At 38.7% G+C, this 18,660-nt stretch overlaps 1 protein-coding gene across 2 annotated transcripts in view; it reads left to right on the forward strand.

The window, feature by feature from the left end:
- The window catches only part of PLS3 (plastin 3), an 89,363-nt gene extending 78,664 nt beyond the window's left edge, over positions 1–10,699 (forward strand). The window contains exons 10-18 of one of the 2 annotated variants that reach the window (XM_081081241.1): positions 1,756–1,782; positions 2,057–2,152; positions 3,554–3,749; positions 5,331–5,409; positions 6,168–6,282; positions 6,489–6,622; positions 7,503–7,626; positions 7,860–7,984; positions 9,240–10,699. In XM_081081241.1, coding sequence (XP_080937367.1) covers positions 1,756–1,782; positions 2,057–2,152; positions 3,554–3,749; positions 5,331–5,409; positions 6,168–6,282; positions 6,489–6,622; positions 7,503–7,626; positions 7,860–7,984; positions 9,240–9,372 — 1,029 coding nt within the window. In that variant the 3' untranslated portion in view covers positions 9,373–10,699. The remainder of the gene's footprint in view (positions 1–1,755; positions 1,783–2,056; positions 2,153–3,553; positions 3,750–5,330; positions 5,410–6,167; positions 6,283–6,488; positions 6,623–7,502; positions 7,627–7,859; positions 7,985–9,239) is intronic. The other variant, XM_081081242.1, reaches the window with a different exon arrangement.
- The last annotated feature ends 7,961 nt before the right edge of the window (positions 10,700–18,660 follow it).

Raw genomic sequence — 18,660 nt, forward strand, 5'->3', positions numbered from 1 at the left:
CAAGTCCAGATGTTGGGACACAGGGAACAAACGCAAGGATCTTTACCAGATGTCACTGACCAACAGGGCTATGAAAACAGTAGGCTGTGATCATATCAATTTGTTCAGCGGTGAGAGGAAGTAGCGGGCTATTTGCACTACTGATTTCATCAGTGAAAATTGTGCCCCGCCCCCAAATTATCAGAGCGCTTGGCCCCGTCCCTTCTTTTCATTTACACAACATGTGTGGCCCAGTATATTTTACTTATGCATCAGATGTGTTCCTGAAAACCATTCATAGGTACATTTTATGTTCTAAGACTTATTTTAAATGCACAAAAGGAAATATCATTTTTAAATGAAGCCTGTTTTGAAAATATTTTTTAAAAGCAAAGAGTTGTTCAGTCATGTGAAAAGGAATTTCCAATATATCTGTATTCAAGTTCAATTTTTTACCTGCAAAACACTTTTCAGTGTAGTCAATACAGACTCCGCTGGGTCTGTTCTTAACCTGTTCCCCTCAAATGCATAGGATTAAGTTATGTATTCTCTCTGCACCTTTTGTGGGTAATTGTAAATGAAAGCACTAACACAACTGCCATGCACTATTAGAAGGAGGAAAATCCTGTGTCCACTAATGATAGGACCCGGGTTTGCATTTCATGAATTGCTTTGAAATGACTTTCACTCATCTGATTTTCCCCATGCTTAGAATAATTTAGGGTACTGGGGATCAAACTCTCTTGGGCAGCTTGTTTACCATGCAGTTTTCTGGGCAGCTCCCAGAGAGTCATCATATTTGGTAGGAATGGGGTTGAATCCAGTAATCAGTATTTTGAACAACATCCCAGGGGATCACGATGCACATAATCTGCAGAGCTTACTGTGAGAAACATTCCTTCAGAGCCTGTCTGGACTGTCAAGGCCCAGTAATAGCAAACTATCATACCTGGGAAGGTGGTCTTCAGATACAGCAGGATTAAGGCTGCTTCTGCTTCTTCTTCTTCTTCTTCTTCTTCTTCTTCTTCTTCTTCTTCTTCTTCTTCTTCTTCTTTAAATTGATTTCAGAGAGGAAGGGAGAGGGGGAGAGAGATAGAAACATCAATGATGAGAGAGAATCATTGATCGGCTGCCTCCTACACGCCCCACACCGGGGACCGAGCCCACAACCTGGGCATGTGCTCTTGGCTGGAATCGAACCTGGGACCCTTTAGTCCGCAGGCCAACACTCTATCTATCCACTGAGCCAAACCAGCTAGGGCAATTAAGGCTTCTTGACTCCAGTTCCTGTCCTCTGGTATTCCAGAGAGGCAGAATTTTTCTTGATATGTGTGGTGAAGACCCCTATTAAGTGTTTGTGCTAACCTAATGGTTTTCGAGCTGTGTTCTGTGGAATGTCCACACAGCCTGAATTCACTGGGCCCATCCCCCCAATATGAGCAATGCCACTTTGTTTTAGGAACTGGGATTTCAAGGGAAAATGTTCAAGTGCCGAAAGAGTTCAGGAGCTCACTACAAAAAGAGAGGCTTTTTTGGGTTAAGTATATTCAGATCATAAAGGGGTAAATGTTATTTTGCCACTTGAGTGTTGCTCATTTTGTTAAAATTTCATTTAAATTTACAATTAAATACATCTTTAACACAGCTAATCTCTTTTTCATAGGGTACGGTATGTATTGTGCTTCGTAATGATATAACCTGTTTATTTTATCTTTCCCTATGCTTCCTGGATTTCTACTCTCCCACTGATTTTTCTTGCTTATTTTATCTACCAAGCTTATTGACTTCAGTAATTCAGTGAAGGTACAGAACTAGTTTTGTGTTTACTAGCATTATTGTGTTGATTACTTCAAGAAATTGTAAAATTGTGACAAAATCCAGTTCATCTATTTTCAAGGCAGACATAAGACCAGATAAATGAACTTTTCGGGGGAAAAGGTCTGTTAAATTAGAAGACAGATGTTTGTGCCATATATTCTTTAAAACTTCAGTGCAAATATTCTTCCAAACATGGGACAATAGGATGCATTCATTCTTTGTGAATGTGATCTCACTGACATTTTCAATTCATCCGTAGGATTCCAAAGCCTATTTCCATCTTCTCAATCAAATTGCACCAAAAGGACAAAAGGAAGGTGAACCACGGATAGATATTAACATGTCAGGTTTCAATGTAAGTATAGGTGCTTCTTTTCAACTTTACAATCTTACAAAATTATTGTCAATTTCTTATAAATACAAGAGTGTTTATAATGATATATGTAGTGGTATTGACAGTTTTAAGTATTTAATTTTAATTGCTATACTTATCATTCAGAGGCAGAAAGACTTTATTTTGAGAGTTCAGTAGTGAGTTCCATAATTATGGCGGTAATGGTTTATAATGAATGGCATAAAATATTCAAAGCAAGCATGGGGAAATAAGTACTAGAGACTGACCTTTCCCAAATGTTTGGATTATAACCACAGTGACAGATGTAATGACTACATATTTTTATATGCATCTGTTATCCTGTTTTGAGAATAATATGAATATGTTTACAAACTCCTGATCCATGAAATACAATTGGGGAATTACTGACATGAACCATGTTCCCTGGTTACACCATTAATTTGTTCAATGATCAGGGACTATTTCCTTCCCAAAATTGGATCTCACTTTGTTCATACACAAAGTAAGGAGCTGGACCAGCCTGTTTAATGTCAAGTTTCTAGGGTCGTCATTCTTTATACCCATTAGATATAGAATGCATGTACTAATCTTAAAAATCCACATTTCTAGCCTATTATGCAATAGGATTGAGTGGATTGCACTGGCTAACCCATTTACACTGCCCTTATTAGAAATGAATTTATAACTGACTTGTTTGCTTATATTTCTGTCTGTATGTTAAATATGAAACTCCGGTTCAGGTCACTCTTGATACAAATGAGGCACCATCCTGTGCACTGAGGAAGCCAGATGCCTGGGTAAATGGCACCAGTATACTAACTGATCCTGATTCTGATAAAGCTCTTCAGCCAATCCTCCCTGAGTGATCTTCCTAAAACACTCCTTTCTTTGTCTCTGTCCTCCTCAGAATCCTTCTAGGATTCCCATTGACTCTAGAGTTCAGTCTGAAACATCCTGCATAGCATTTTAAGGCCACCCTATCTCTCCTACCCAGTGTTATTTCCCACTAATCTGTACCCCCAAACGCTCATTTTATTTATCTCATAGCCTTTGCTTTTCCTTTTTTTGCAGGGTCCTTCATCTTTTAGCCTTACACCTTCTCTAGGACCTACTTTTCTGAAAAGTTTTAGCTTTCTCTTGATGGAGTTTAGCAGATGTTATTTCAGTTGAGGTTAATGTATTCCGTCCTTCGAGCTATGATCTGGTGCCATCTAGGGTATTTTCAAGGTACTGCAAATCCAGCAGGGCCAATTTTTTTTTTTTTTCATTCAAAACAATTTATAATAAGTACCATATGTTGGGTAAGAGAAAGTAGAATTTTATATACAGCCTATCATTATAAGGAAACATTTTTGTATTTTGAGTATAGCCTCTTAAAAATGTCTTCTTTTACTTCAACAGGAAACAGATGATTTGAAGAGAGCTGAGAGTATGCTTCAACAAGCAGACAAATTAGGTTGCAGACAGTTTGTTACCCCTGCTGATGTTGTCAGTGGAAACCCCAAACTGAACTTAGCCTTTGTGGCTAACCTGTTTAATAAGTATCCAGCACTAACTAAGCCAGAGAACCAGGATATTGACTGGACTCTATTAGAAGGTAAAATTCTAATGACTGGTACTACAGAGCGGAAATATGCAGACCACAATGATTTCATAATCTTGACTTAAGATTCCTTATCCACTTTCATTTAGCAAACATCTGCTAGAAGTAGACTCAAAGACTGAGTTAAAAAAATGGCAGCTGACAGAAAGGGATGATACAAGGGAACTTTTATTTTTTTATGTTTTTATTTATTTTTTTAGAGAGAGAGAGGGAGGAAGGGAGAAGGATAGAGAGATAGAAACATCAATGATAAGAGAGAATCATTGATCGGATGCCTCCTGCATGCCCCCCACTGGGGATCGATCCCGCAACCCAGGCATGTGGCCTGACTGGAATCAAATCTCTTGGTTCATGGGTCAACATTCAACCACTGAGCCACACCGGCTGAGTGATATGAGAGAACTTTAAAAATTAAAGTAGTCTAGCTTAAGTCCCTTTAGTAAACCAATGTTTTATCTTAATATTTTAAAATTAGATCACATTTTTAATGTCTCACAAGACAAATGTGCATCTGCATAAAATTTGATCTATAAATTTACAATACTTATGTTTCATTCTTCCACAGTCAGACTAACTGGAACTAGACCCCCCATTTCTTTCACACGTATCTACTCAAAAAAATAGTAATAATGTGTAGTAATTATTTGTTTAACTTTGGGGAAAGCAGTTTACCTTTTCCAGGTCATTCATATATATATAAAGTATAGTATTGAAAAAATAACAAATGTAAATAGCAGTTGTTGAATTTCCATTGGCATTACTATAAAATATTTAAATTTTATGCTTTTGACATTTCAAGTAATTTGTTGCTTTAATATAGGTGTGTAAAAAGAAGCAGTCGTGTAGTTTAGTGAACATACAATACAATATACCAGTGATGTATTATAGAATTGTGTACCCGAAACCTATATTTGTATTAACCAATATCATCCCAATAAATTCATTAAAGTTTTTTAAAAGTTAAAAAATAAAAATGGGTAGAGGAAAGGTGTAAATTAATATGAATATAGATTCATATGACCAGAGCAAATTTTTAAGATTCAAACTACACTTGATAACATCAGTTACTTTGAAGTATGGTGACTTGAGCGACATTGGAGAAGAATTAAAGGAGAGTGGGAGTTTATAAAAAGTTCCTAAATGTCTAAATTGCTTAACTGGTTATAATAAGGTCCTGTTCTTTCATTTTAAAGTAAATGAACAAATTTTAAAAATAAGCATGTGTCTAGACCAGGGGTGGGCAAACTTTTTGACTCAAGGGCCACAATGGGTTCTTAAACTGGACCGGAGGGCCGGAACAAAAGCATGGATGGAGTGTTTGTGTGAACTAATATAAATTCAAAGTAAACATCATTACATAAAAGGGTGCGGTCTTTTTTTTTTTTTCGTTTTATTCATTTCAAACGGGCCGTAGTTTGCCCACGGCTGCTCTAGAGGATGTACTTAGAATGCTTAGAAATTCATAAGGAGAAAACCTTTATATCTGGAGAGGAACTAGTCTTATGTATTGATTGACATTATATGCACATATACAAGGAGTTTAATGAATATAAAATTTGTTAATATTCTTAATAGGAGAAACTCGTGAAGAAAGAACCTTCCGTAACTGGATGAACTCTCTTGGTGTTAATCCCCATGTAAACCATCTCTACGCGTAAGCCTTCCTACTGCCATTATAAATAGTAATGAACATCATGAATGGGTGCTACACAAATAATTACTGCTCTAAAAATTTTCTAAATATTAATTTATAGTGGTTATTTATATTGGAAAATGTTGAGTTGTGATATCATCAACTGTAAGTGATAGAATGCATTAATGTCTTTCTGGAGAGAAGATACCCTAATTTGAGACAAAGATCATCAAGGAACACTTTAAGTAGACCATCCATGATGCCTGGGGGCCTTTGTGCTCACTGTTCTCTCAGCCTAGAATGTTCTTTTCTACATCTAATGCCTCACTCCCTTACTGTATTCACACCACTGGTTCAGATCAACAGATTCAGGTGTTGACCACCACCGGCCACTCTCTAAACTCTAACCCTAGTTCTGTTTTTCTTCATAAGAGTTGCATGCACCCCCAAATCATATCCATGTACTTGTTTATTCTCATTCTCTCTCTCTCTCTCTCTCTCTCTCTCTCTCTCTCTCTCTCTCTCTCTCGTAAAGCCAGGGATTTTTCTCCTATATGCCCAGCTTCTAGAGTAGTGCCTTGCAAACAGTAAGCTCTCAACAAATACTTTTAAGTGAATCGGATGGTCTTAGCTCTATTTTCGGCATGGATTGATAGAATATATGTTTTGGGTATTACCTCTGGTTTTATATGTCTTGTTTGACAGTGTCATGTTATTGGTTTTAAGGAACAAAAGCCAAGTGTTTGAAAATACTAATTAAATCATTTTTAAATTATTAGTGACCTGCAAGATGCCCTGGTAATCTTACAGTTGTATGAGCGAATTAAAGTTCCTGTTGACTGGAGTAAGGTTAATAAACCTCCATACCCAAAACTTGGAGCCAACATGAAAAAGGTAGAAAATTAAATTGCTACATATCTTTGTTACCAACTATTTTTCTTCTAAATTTGTTTCTTTTGTTTGGAAATCTCTTAACTCAGAGCTTCTTGTGGACAGGAACTGTGTCTTATTTACTGTTGTGTGCTAAGCGTCTGACATCACACACATGTACAGACTAAACAAATGAAAATCTTTAACCATTTACTTTTGTGTGTTTGCAGCTAGAAAACTGCAACTATGCTGTTGAATTAGGGAAGCACCCTGCCAAATTCTCCCTGGTTGGCATTGGAGGGCAAGACCTGAATGATGGGAACCAAACCTTGACTTTAGCTTTGGTCTGGCAGCTGATGAGAAGGTATGATACACAATTAGGGCTGTTTAAGCTTCACTCTGATACAGGTCTGTAAACTAGTTGTTATTTTTAAGCAAACACATCAATGACTACACCTTTGAAATGTTTGTATTTAGACTCTGAAATGAGCTTAAGTAATGAGTATGTTTGATGTTCCGTGGGAGATGATGCCTCCTTGAGAGTTGGGCAACAGAACTGTGAACATTTTCTTATAAACCTGACACATACACTTGAGCCTCGCCTGAAGTCAATGAATATAGAAATAACCAGAAGAAATTATGAACATCCCATGTATCCATTTAAAAAAGATCTCTTAACTATAATGCTGAAAAACATTTGTTATGACTGGGTGCCAGCCAAAGCAGGACTTATTTTAAGATTTTACCACAGTCAGACTAATACCAAATGTGCCTGCTGTGGACGGTTGAGCTTGCTCATTAAAACACTGAAAATCTGCCGAGGCCGGTTTGGCTCAGTGGATAGAGCGTCGGCCTGAGGACTGAAGGGTCCTGGGTTCGATTCCGGTCAAGGGCATGTACCTGGGTTGCGGGCACATCCCCAGTGGGAGATGTACAGGAGGCGGCTGATCGATGTTTCTCTCTCATCGATGTTTCTAACTATCTCTCTCCCTTCCTCTCTGTAAAAAATCAATAAAATATATTTTGAAAAAACCAACAAACAAAAAAAACCACACTGAAAATCTTAAGTCCCACTGTCACCTCCACTACTGCAAAGGGTAAATCACTAGCAACCCACTTCTACTTGAAACCTTTAGTTTCTCAGACCTAAGGAATAAAAGAAATGGAAGCTGAAGCATCTTCCTAAAGTTTACATTTTTACTCATAAAGTAGATTGGGACCTTTTCTTCGGCTTCTTCTTTTAGATATACCCTCAATGTCCTGGAAGATCTTGGAGATGGTCAGAAAGCTAATGACGACATCATTGTAAGCTGGGTCAACAAAACATTGAGGGAAGCTGGCAAATCAACTTCCATTCAGAGTTTTAAGGTAAGGATTTCCATGTGTGACTATTAAACATTATGTTTGTTAGAAGGTCTCTGTAATTTTGGAAGGACAACCTTTGGCTCATTGTGAGTGAGAATTATGATTGGGCTAATGGCAAGATTCTCTTTGAATTCTCTGGCCTTTTGTTTTGGGAACTTTATGTAAGTAATCTCATGTTTTACATATTGAAATTTGTACATATTAAAATTCTCAGATTTGTTCTCCTTTTACACTAGGACAAGACGATCAGCTCCAGTTTGGCAGTTGTGGATTTAATTGACGCCATCCAGCCAGGCTGCATAAACTATGACCTTGTTAAGAGTGGCAATCTAACAGAAGATGACAAGCACAATAATGCCAAGTAAGGGATGCCACCTGATGTCCTGCAAGAGCCAGGCAGATCTTCATTCTCAGTCAAATTCTACCACTTAAGAATTGTGTCACCTAGGGGAAACCTCTTTGAGCCTGAGAGTCCTCATCAGTAGAATGGGAACAATAATAATGAACTTGGAGATTTTGAAATGAACAAAATACATAAGAGCCTAGCATTGTGCCTGACCTAGCAGGTGCTCAATCAGTTGTTGCTTCAGGGAATTAGAGAAATAATGTAGTGTATGCTTTAATGCAACTCGGCTACAAATTTACAAGGGAAAAATGAGCTAAGGATAATCTGCCTTAGATGAAAGTATTCTTCTGTCTCACTTTTTAAAAACACAGTATCCTCTGATACCCTTTTTACTATGCATAGATCACTCTGGCTGTGTATGTTGAGCTCATTATCTTGGTCCCTAAATGGGCAGGATGCTTAACCCTCAGCTGAAAATATGCTTTGGAAGTTTCTTGCATTTCAACAGCATTGAGATCTTTTCCACCCGTCTCTTCCCTTCTTCACCAAAGACCTTGACTGTGACCTGGATTTATGGGCAACCCATGAGAGCTTTATTAGTACATTGAAAATCACCCCAGAGCAGGGCTTCATAGGGTAGCTAAGGAGCATTACTGCAAAAAAAATTCCTGTTAATAAACGCCTAGAAATGCCACCTATATTCATTGTGGTGTGCTCCTCTGCAGATTTCTCTAGCTGGGCATGTCAGTTCTTTCCTTCCTTCCTTTGTCTGCCCTTTCTGTTCCTTGCTCTAGTCACTCTGGCCATGTGCCATGTAGAAATTTGGAAGTATTCACTGCATCTACCAAAGCAACTTGGATTTTGCATCTGGTATAATTTTCCACCCCATATCTCTAAGGTCACGTGAGAGTGTAAAAAAAAAATTATGTAACCACATGACCTTTAAAAAAAGCATTGATTGTGCAGCCAATCTGGTGATTTTGTGTGTGTGTGTGTGTATTTTTTATTTTCATATCAAGTCAGTGCTCCAAAATTAACTATAAGTTTGTATTGGAGAAAATAAGTGAATAAATGTTATCAGTCCCAAATGGCAGAGCTTAAAAACCTGGTGTCCCTTAAGAGTAACCTCGAAAACAAAACAACAAAAAGTGAAATGGTTCCGATTTGAACTTTCAATGTGGAAGCCAAATGATTATAGAAAATAGATGTCTCATATTGTGTGCTTGACTGACAAGATTTTCATCTTAATTTTCGTTTCCTCAAAAAATAGGTATGCCGTGTCAATGGCTAGAAGAATTGGAGCCAGGGTGTACGCGCTTCCTGAAGACCTTGTGGAAGTAAAGCCCAAGATGGTCATGACCGTGTTTGCATGCTTGATGGGCAGGGGGATGAAGAGAGTGTAAAATAACCAATTTGAATAAAAACAGTCTCGCTCCCAGGTGCATGATTAGCAAGTCAGCTATTTCCAGGTGAAGTGCTCATGGCTTAAGGAACTGTTGGTCATTTAAAGGACTTTTCATTTTGATTAAGAAGACTAGCTCCTCATGAGAGCCCTCAGGGGAAAGAGTTTTCAGAAAAACAAGTCCTCTTTCCCCTAGTCCTAGTTGGATTGATCGGCACACCTGAAACGTGCTCATAGCCAAATCATTTACTCTCCTTCTAGATTGCTGCCTTTGACATTTCCCCTCGTTATATGTTATTTCTCTCTATATATCTTTGTCCCTCTTAGAATGTCCACCTCTTGAGACTTCCTTAGACAGTTGGATACGACTATTATTAGACAATAATTTTGCTTTCCATCCGGTATGCTAGTTCTTAATCAAGAACTGTGGTCAGAGGGTATTTGGTTGTGAGTAGCCTTTGCTTATCTTGATAGTACTGAAAATTTGCGGAAGTAACTGGCTGTGCAGAATGTAATAGAAGCTTTTCATATTCTTTTATTCTTAAAATTAGTATCTTTTTACAGTATTCTTTCTACATGATCCTTTTTTTGTACATTTAAGAATATTTTGATTACATTAAATAAGACTGCTGATTTTGCTACTTTTTTAAAGGGGTCTTCAAGTAAGTAAAAAACATAAGTAGAGGAAAATGTACCTTAAATTTGCATCTTCCCCCTCATAACCAAGCTGTAAACAGTTGACATATATTTTGTCTTAAAACACTTGGTTCAATTTCGGCTTATTTGTTTTAAAACCTGTATCATCAAACTCTCTTTAGATTTAAAATGCTGTTGAATATGACACTTTCAAGGAGAGAGTATGCTCAGAACTTAGGTAGGATGCAGTAGGCCAGGTATGCTAAGTGTACAATAGATTTTCTAATTTTACACCTAAGACAAGGAGATGTGGTCACTAAAACATAAAAATTATATATGTAGGACTTATGTACTCTTGCTTTGTCAAGCTGTTTGCTATAGTTTCCAAGATTATAATGTTACTCTAACTCTGAAAAATTATGTAATCTGATAGCAATGTATTAGTTCAAATAAAGGCATTTACATAATAATTAGTCTGTTCATGCTTCTGTCCCTTAGTAGTATGTTAATGATGTTCACCAGTTTTTTTTCTCCCATATTTTGACTCTTTCTCTGTTGTATTGTATAAAATAATGTTTGTTAAATTTAAGCTTTTGGCATAACCAATGGACACAGACACCAGGGGGGTGAGGGCATGAGCCGGGGAGGGGGGTGCAATTGGGGGATAAGGACACATATGTAATACCTTAATCAATAAAAAAAAAAAAGGAAGCTTTTGTCAGTGAATTGCAGGGACTGAATTAAGGATAAAACCAATGAGAAAAGATGGTTTTCTCCAGCATATGAAAATTTCCTTATCCAGATCCTCCCTTTTTCTTTCTTTCCCATCTCACTCAATCTTTTCAATATTCTATGATATTCAGAAGACTAAAACAATGGGGAGCTGAACAACCAGGAAAGAGAGGTGGTTTATAGATTTTTTCAACTTCATCACTATTGACATTTTGAGCTGGATAACTTTTTGTTGGAGAGGTGGCTATTCTGTGCATTTTAGGATATCAGTAGCACACCCCCAGCGTGTAGGCAAATGTCCCATGTGGGGCAAAAGCATCCCTAGTTGACAACCAGTGGTTTATGGTACCATTAAGGCTTTGTGTGAATGAGTACTATGAAAGCAGTCCAATGAGGGACTGCATGGTGATGTTATAAAATATTTTATATTTATAGTCTAAGAGTAAGACAGACCTAAGTATGATACTAACCCCAAAGACGTAAAATAAGAGAATGCTAAATTTGACAATTCTGCTTTAGCAAAAATATCTAAAGAAATACAATAAAAAAGTCAAACTAGAGATAAACAAGACAAATAGTTAAGTCCCATTGTCTTAGTCTATTTGGGCTGCTATAACAGAATATCATAGACTATACTTGTAAACAAGAAAAATTTATTTCTCACAGTTGTGCAGTCTGGGAAGTCTAAGATCAAGGTGCTGACAGGTTCAGTGTCTGGTGAGGGCCTACTTCCTGGTTCATAAATGGCTGTCTTTTAGCTATAACCCAACATGGCAGAAAAGGCAAGGGAGCTATCTGGAGTCTCAAATAAGGTCACTAATCCCATTCATGAGGGCTCCATCCTTGTGACCTAATCACCTCTAAAGACCCCACCTCCAAATACCATCACATGGGAAATTAGGTTTCAACATAGGAATGGGGGGAGACAGAAACATTTGGTCTATGGTACCCTATAATAGATTGATTTTCTTAATATAAAAACAGTTTATTAATAAATAAAAGACAAGTCTAATGCAAACATACACATACCAGGGTAACTAATGAGGTTAGGCCAATCACATCTTATGACCTGTCTTCTACCTTGTATTGTCTATGCTTATCCATCTCTCTATAACTAAGTAGGCCCCTAATGTCTTTTTTGAATTTTTAATTAAATTTGTTGGGTTGACATTGGTTAATGAAATTATATAGGTTTTTAAGTATGTAGTTCTATATTATATCATCTGTGTGTTGCATTGTGCATACCACCCAGAATCAAATCTTCTTCCATCACCATATATTTGGCCCCCTTTGCCTTTTACTACCTCTTCCCCACCCCCCTTTCCTTCTGGTAACCATACTGTTGTCTGTGTCTGTAAGTTTGTCTTGTTTGCTCATTTGTTGCTCTCAGCCTAATGTTTTGAAGCAAGATAGAAAAGGTTTATTCCATCTTGCCCTTTCTTCAAAAAAGGAGCTGATTTCTTGGGTGGTTCACTGTATAAAGCCTACAGTATATAGAACTGTACCTTAAATGTTTGTATAAAAGATAGTTAAGTGTTCGTATAAAGCAGTGCGCCTGAAAACACCATTTCTCCCTTCCTCCAATAATGGACTAAAATTGCTAATAGATTCATTAAGAGGTCTAGCAAATCTATAAAAGAGAAAGTTCCATTATAAAAATGGGCAAAGAAGATGAATATTCAGTGCAAAACACTGTAATTAACCAATAAACATAAAATTGGAATGCTGATTATCAAAAGTAATGAAGATTATGAATTTAAGCCAACCAAGAACTGTCCTTTTTTAGTAGACTTTATTTTTAGAGCAGTTTTAGGTTCACAAAAAAATTGAGGTATAGAGATTCCCACATACCTCCTGCCGCCACCCATACATAGCCTCGCTCACTATCAACATCTGGCTCCAGAATAGTACATTTGTTACAATTGATGATCCTCTATTGATACATCATTATTTTTTTTAAAATATATTTTATTGATTTTTTACAGAGAGGAAGGGAGAGAGAGAGAGAGTCAGAAACATCGATGAGAGAGAAACATCGATCAGCTGCCTCCCGCACATCTCCTACTGGGGATATGCCCGCAACCCAGGTACACGCCCCTGACCGGAATCGAACCCGGGACCCCTCAGTCCGCAGGCCGACGCTCTATCCACTGAGCCAAACCGGTTTCGGCTGATACATCATTATTACCCAAAGTCCATAATTATATTAGGGTTCACGTTTAGTATTGTATATTCTATGAGTTTTGACAAATGTATCCATTAGAATAGTTTCACTGCCCTGAAAATCCTCTGCTCAGCCTATTAATCCCTCCTTATCCCCTAACGCCTGGACACCACTGATCTTTCTACTGTCTCCATAGTTTTGCCTTTTCCAAATAAAACTCCATAGCATATTTAAAATTGCTAAGAGAGTGAATCTTAAAAGTTTTCACCACACACAAAAAATTGTAACTATGGTGACAGATGTAAACTAGACTTACTGTGGTGATCATTTCACAATCTATGTAAATACTGAATCATATTGAACATCTGAAACTAATATTATATGTCAATTATACTTCAATTTTAAAAAACAAGAGGTAGAAAAGACTACATAGTGAGAAACGTGACTTTAAAAAACCAGGAAATTACAAACACGTGCTGGCAAGGGCATGGTGAAAAGGGAACCCTTGTGTATTATTGGGAATGCAGACGGGTGCAGCCACGGTGGGAAACAGTATGGAAAAATCTCCAGAAATTAAAATGAAACTGTCTTATGACCCAGTGATTCCACTTCTGGGTATATATCCAAAGACATCCAAAACACTAATTTGAAAGAACATATGCACCATATTTACAATATCCAAGTGGATAAAGAAGTGGTGGTACATAATCAATGGAATATTATTTGGCCATAAAAAGGAATGAAATCTTACCACTTGCAACAACATGGATGGACCTGGTATGATAAGTGAAATAAGTCAGTCAGAGAGAGACAAATACCACATGATTTCACTTATAGGTGAAATCTAAAGAACACTATAAATGGCCCTAACCAGTTTGGCTCAGTGGATAGAGCGTCGGCCTGCGGACTGAAGGGTCCCAGGTTCGATTCCGGTCAAAGGCATGTACCTTGGTTGCGGGCACATCCCCAGTTGGGGGTGTTCAGGAGGCAGCTGATCGATGTTTCTCTCTCATCGATGTTTCTAACTCTCTATCCCTTTCCCTTCCTCTCTGTAAAAAATCAATAAAATATATTTTAAAAAATAAAGAAAGAAAGAACATTATAAATGAACATACACAACAGAAACAGACTCATAGATACAGAGAACAGACGGATGGTTGCCAGAGGAGAGGGAAGTTGAGGGACTGGGTGAAAAAGATGAAGGGATTGAGAAGTACACATTGATAGTTATAAAATAGTCATGGAGATGTAAAGTACAACATAGGGAATATAGTCAATAATCCTATATCGCTACGATGTGCACTGACCACCAGGGGGCAGATGCTTCGACTGGTAGGTTAGCTTGCTGCTGGGGTCTGGCCGATCCGGATTGGGCAAGATGGCCCTGGAGCCCTCCCGGGGTCCCTCCCCAGCCCCAATCGTGCACCGGTGGGATCCCTCACCCTAGCCTGCACCCTCTGGCAATCTGGGACCCTTAGGGGGATGTCAGAGAGATGGTTTCAGCCTGATCCCCACAGGCCAGGCCAAGGGACCCCACCAGTGCACAAATCTGTGCACCGGGCCTCTAATATTGTAATAACTATGTATGGTACCAGGTGGGTACTAGAAATATTGTGGGGAACACAAAAAGTATGTGATTGTCTAACCACTATATTGTAACACAAAATAATATTGAATGTAAACTGTAATTGAAAAATAAAATTTTGGACCAAGATGGCGGCATAGGTTAACGCCGGAGTTTGCTGCTTTGAACAACTACTTCAAAAGTGAAACTAAAAGACGGAGGGACATCACCCAGAACCACTGGAACGCTGGCTGAGTGGAAGTCCTACAACTAGGAGGAAAGAGAAACGCATACGGACACTCAGAGGAGGCGCAGTGCTGAAGTCAAATTCTGAGGTGCGGAGTGCGCGGAGCAGGCTGGCGGCGGAGGGCGCGGTTGGCGTTTTCAATCGGGAGGGAGTCGCAGACTCTGAGCTCCAGATCCGGGCGAGTCTTTAGGGACCCAGACTCAAACGGGAGAAGCGGGTCTGCCTGGCTTCGGTCAGAGCGAGTGCAGCTTTCTCTCCGAGCTTTGCAGCGGGTGCTGGGACTCAGAGAGGCAGAGCCCCTGGGGACAGGACTGAGAGCCGCCATCACTGCTCTCTCAGGCCCACCCTGTTGATCCTGTGCGACCCGCCCAGCCCAAGCCCTGCACAGAGGCATTTGCCAGATAGCCTCAGGCAAACGCCAGATTAGCACCTCCCTAGAGGACAGAAGTTCTCTCACTGCGGACACAGCTGATTCTCATAGCCACTTGGCCTGGAGGTCAAACCCTCCCTGGAATTAGCTACAACAATCAAAATTTAACTATAAGACCACGAACAAAGACCACTAGGGGGTGCATCAAGGAAGCATAACAAAATGCGGAGACAAAGAAACAGGACAAAATTGTCAATGGAAGATATAGAGTTCAGAACCACACTTTTAAGGTCTCTCAAGAACTGTTTAGAAGCCGCCGATAAACTTAATGAGATCTACAAGAAAACTAATGAGACCCTCGATGTTATATTGGGGAACCAACTAGAAATTAAGCATACACTGACTGAAATAAAGAATATTATACAGACTCCCGACAGCAGAACAGAGGAGCGCAAGAATCAAGTCAATGATTTGAAATGCGAGGAAGCAAAAAACACCCAACTGGAAAAGCAAAATGAAAAAAGAATCCAAAAATGCGAGGATAGTGTAAGGAGCCTCTGGGACAGCTTCAAGCGTACCAACATCAGAATTATAGGGGTGCCAGAAGATGAGAGAGAGCAAGATATTGAAAACCTATTTGAAGAAATAATGACAGAAAACTTCCCTCACCTGGTGAAAGAAATGGACTTACAGGTCCAAGAAGTGCGGAGAACCCCAAACAAAAGGAATCCAAAGAGGACCACACCAAGACACATCATAATTAAAATGCCAAGAGCAAAAGATAAAGAGAGAATCTTAAAAACAGCAAGAGAAAGAAACTCAGTTACCTACAAGGGAATACCCATACGACTGTCAGCTGACTTCTCAACAGAAACTTTGCAGGCCAGAAGGGAGTGGCAAGAAATATTCAAAGTGATGAACACCAAGAACCTACAACCAAGATTACTTTATCCAGCAAAGCTATCATTCAGAATTGAAGGTCAGATAAAGAGCTTCACAGATAAGGAAAAGCTAAAGGAGTTCATCACCACCAAACCAGGATTATATGAAATGCTGAAAGGTATCCTTTAAGAAGAGGAAGAGGAAGAAAAAGGTAAAGATACAAATTATGAACAACAAATATGCATCTATCAACAAGTGAATCTAAGAATCAAGTGAATAAATAATCCGATGAACAGAATGAACTGTTGATTATAATAGAATCAGGGACATAGAAAGGGACTGGAGTGACTATTCTTGGGGGGGAAAGGGGTGTGGGAGATGCGGGAAGAGACTGGACAATAATCGTGCACCTATGGATGAGGACAGTGGGTGGGGAGTGAGGGCGGAGGGTGGGGCAGGAACTGGGAGGAGGGGAGTTATGGAGGGGAAAAAGGAGGAACAAATGTAATAATCTGAACAATAAAGATTTAATTTAAAAAATAAATAAATAAATAAAATAAAATAAAATTTTGCCTGGCCGGTAGCTCAGTGGTTAGAGTGTTGGCCCATGCACCAAAGGGTCCTGGTTTTGATTCCCAGTTAAAGGGAAGTACCTGGGTTGTGGGGTTGCTCTCAGTCAGGGTGCATGCCAGAGGCAACCAGTAGATGTGTCTCTCTCACATTGATGTTTCCCTCTCCCTCCCTTTCACTCTTTGAAGAGCAATGGAAAAGATATTCTCAGGTGAGGATTAACAAAAAAACAAAAAAGAAAATTTAAAAATGACCTGTTTGAAAAAAATTTTACTTTGCAAAAAAGAAAACCGAGGAAATTGACATTGGTACAAGCCACAGTGCTTAGTCATTCTTCACCAGTTTTTTATGTACCTGTATATATACCTTCCTTGGAACACTGCATGGGAAAGTATGCTTGAAGGACCAACAAAATGGACATGACAACCACTTACCGGGAAACATTTTTATGTAAAACCACTGAACAGCAGGCATAGGGACTTACAGCAAGTCATGATGAGGAATGTATCAAATTTGTTTATTATGAAATGTCCCTCAGGGAAGAACTTAAGGCTTTAGTCTTCCTCTTTTGTCACTTTTTATTCAGCATACTCCCAGTGAATGGAGAAATTTTCACGGTATGTTTTCTGTTGAGTCTTCTGTTAAAGTAGTTTTCATTAATAATTAATTAATCAATTAAACCATATTAAATAACTGCTTTGTCCCAGGCTTTGGTCGAAGGTCTGAATAAGATGAGTGAGAAATCCTTCTCCTTGAGTTCTATGGTTGTCTATCTGGGACACAAACACTCATAAAATCATGTGTAACAATGGAGTTTGTATCAGGTAGTGGCACCAAGTCAGAAAGGGTAGATTGAGCAATGGTAGACAGGATGTGTTTGGTTCGGGGGAGGGGGACGGTGGTCAATAAATCCTCCAACGTGAAGCGATGCTTTAACTGGTGATTAGTTTCAAGTTTGACTGGAGATAAAAGGGCCCAGGTAGATTTTTTTTTAATCCTGCAAATAATCTTTCTTGAGGTGCAGATTGGATCTATACTTGCTCTCTGATTTCAAAATCCTATTTCAAAACTGTGCTATGCTCATTAGATTTCATGGGAGGGCCTCTTTGTAACGCTTAACAGCTTAGACTTAAAATATATGTAAGACATTTAAACAGCATCCCCAATTTCCCCTCTCACTGTCCCATATTACTGGTGAGAAAGAATAGTCCCTGACATGGGAGCTGGCCTTGCCCTCACAGCAAGTCCTATGCAGTTCTCCTGTGATCAGAAACAAATTCACAGAACAACATCCAACGAGGCTCCTCTCATAGTGATAAAAGGAGACAAAAAGACCACTGCGTTATCTTGTATGAAACACAAAATATGAATGAATGTTGTCCAAGTCTCAGAAATGAACAAATATCCCCCGCTCCTAGCTAATATGAGGTATAGCTGCTGCTCCACCTCCAATACAGCTCTAGATTGGTTATAATCTAGTACGGTTTTGCAATGTTAACTATAAATATATCTTGTCTTAGATACGTATGACTTATACTTGTCTCCTCTAATAACAATTCTCAATATTGTCTATCCCAAATCCAGAATAATAAAACTATTAAAATGTCTTTCATGCCTAAACTATCTTTAGGTTTCCTGAAATGGCCATTAGGGAATACAAACATTTGCTCTTCAATCCTACAAAAGAAAGGACAATAAGAATAAATTTTTCTGCCCTACCTGGTTTAGCTCAGGGTGGATAGAGCATCAGCCTGCGGACTGAAGGGTCCCAGGTTTGATTCCAGTCAAGGGCACATGCCCGGGTTGCAGGCACAATCCACAGTGGGGGCATGCAGGAGGCAGCCAATCAATGATTCTCATCATTGATGTTTCTATCTCTCTCGCCTTCCTTCTTCCTCTCTGAAATCAATAAAAATATATTTTTTAAAAAGAATAAATTTTTCTAACTTTTAATTTATGTCATATGATCAGAAAAAAACTAAAGAAAATTAATAGAATTCTAGAATTATGATTATCAAAGCTCTCAAAAACCCTCGAACTTCCTAGGTCCAAAGTACTGACATTAGCTCTGATGACAATAACATCAAACCTCTCAAGGACCCAAATGTTAATAAAAGGTTGCCT

Source organism: Myotis nattereri, assembly GCF_964212035.1.
Source record: "Myotis nattereri genome assembly, chromosome: X".
Classification (NCBI taxonomy): Eukaryota; Metazoa; Chordata; class Mammalia; order Chiroptera; family Vespertilionidae; genus Myotis; species Myotis nattereri.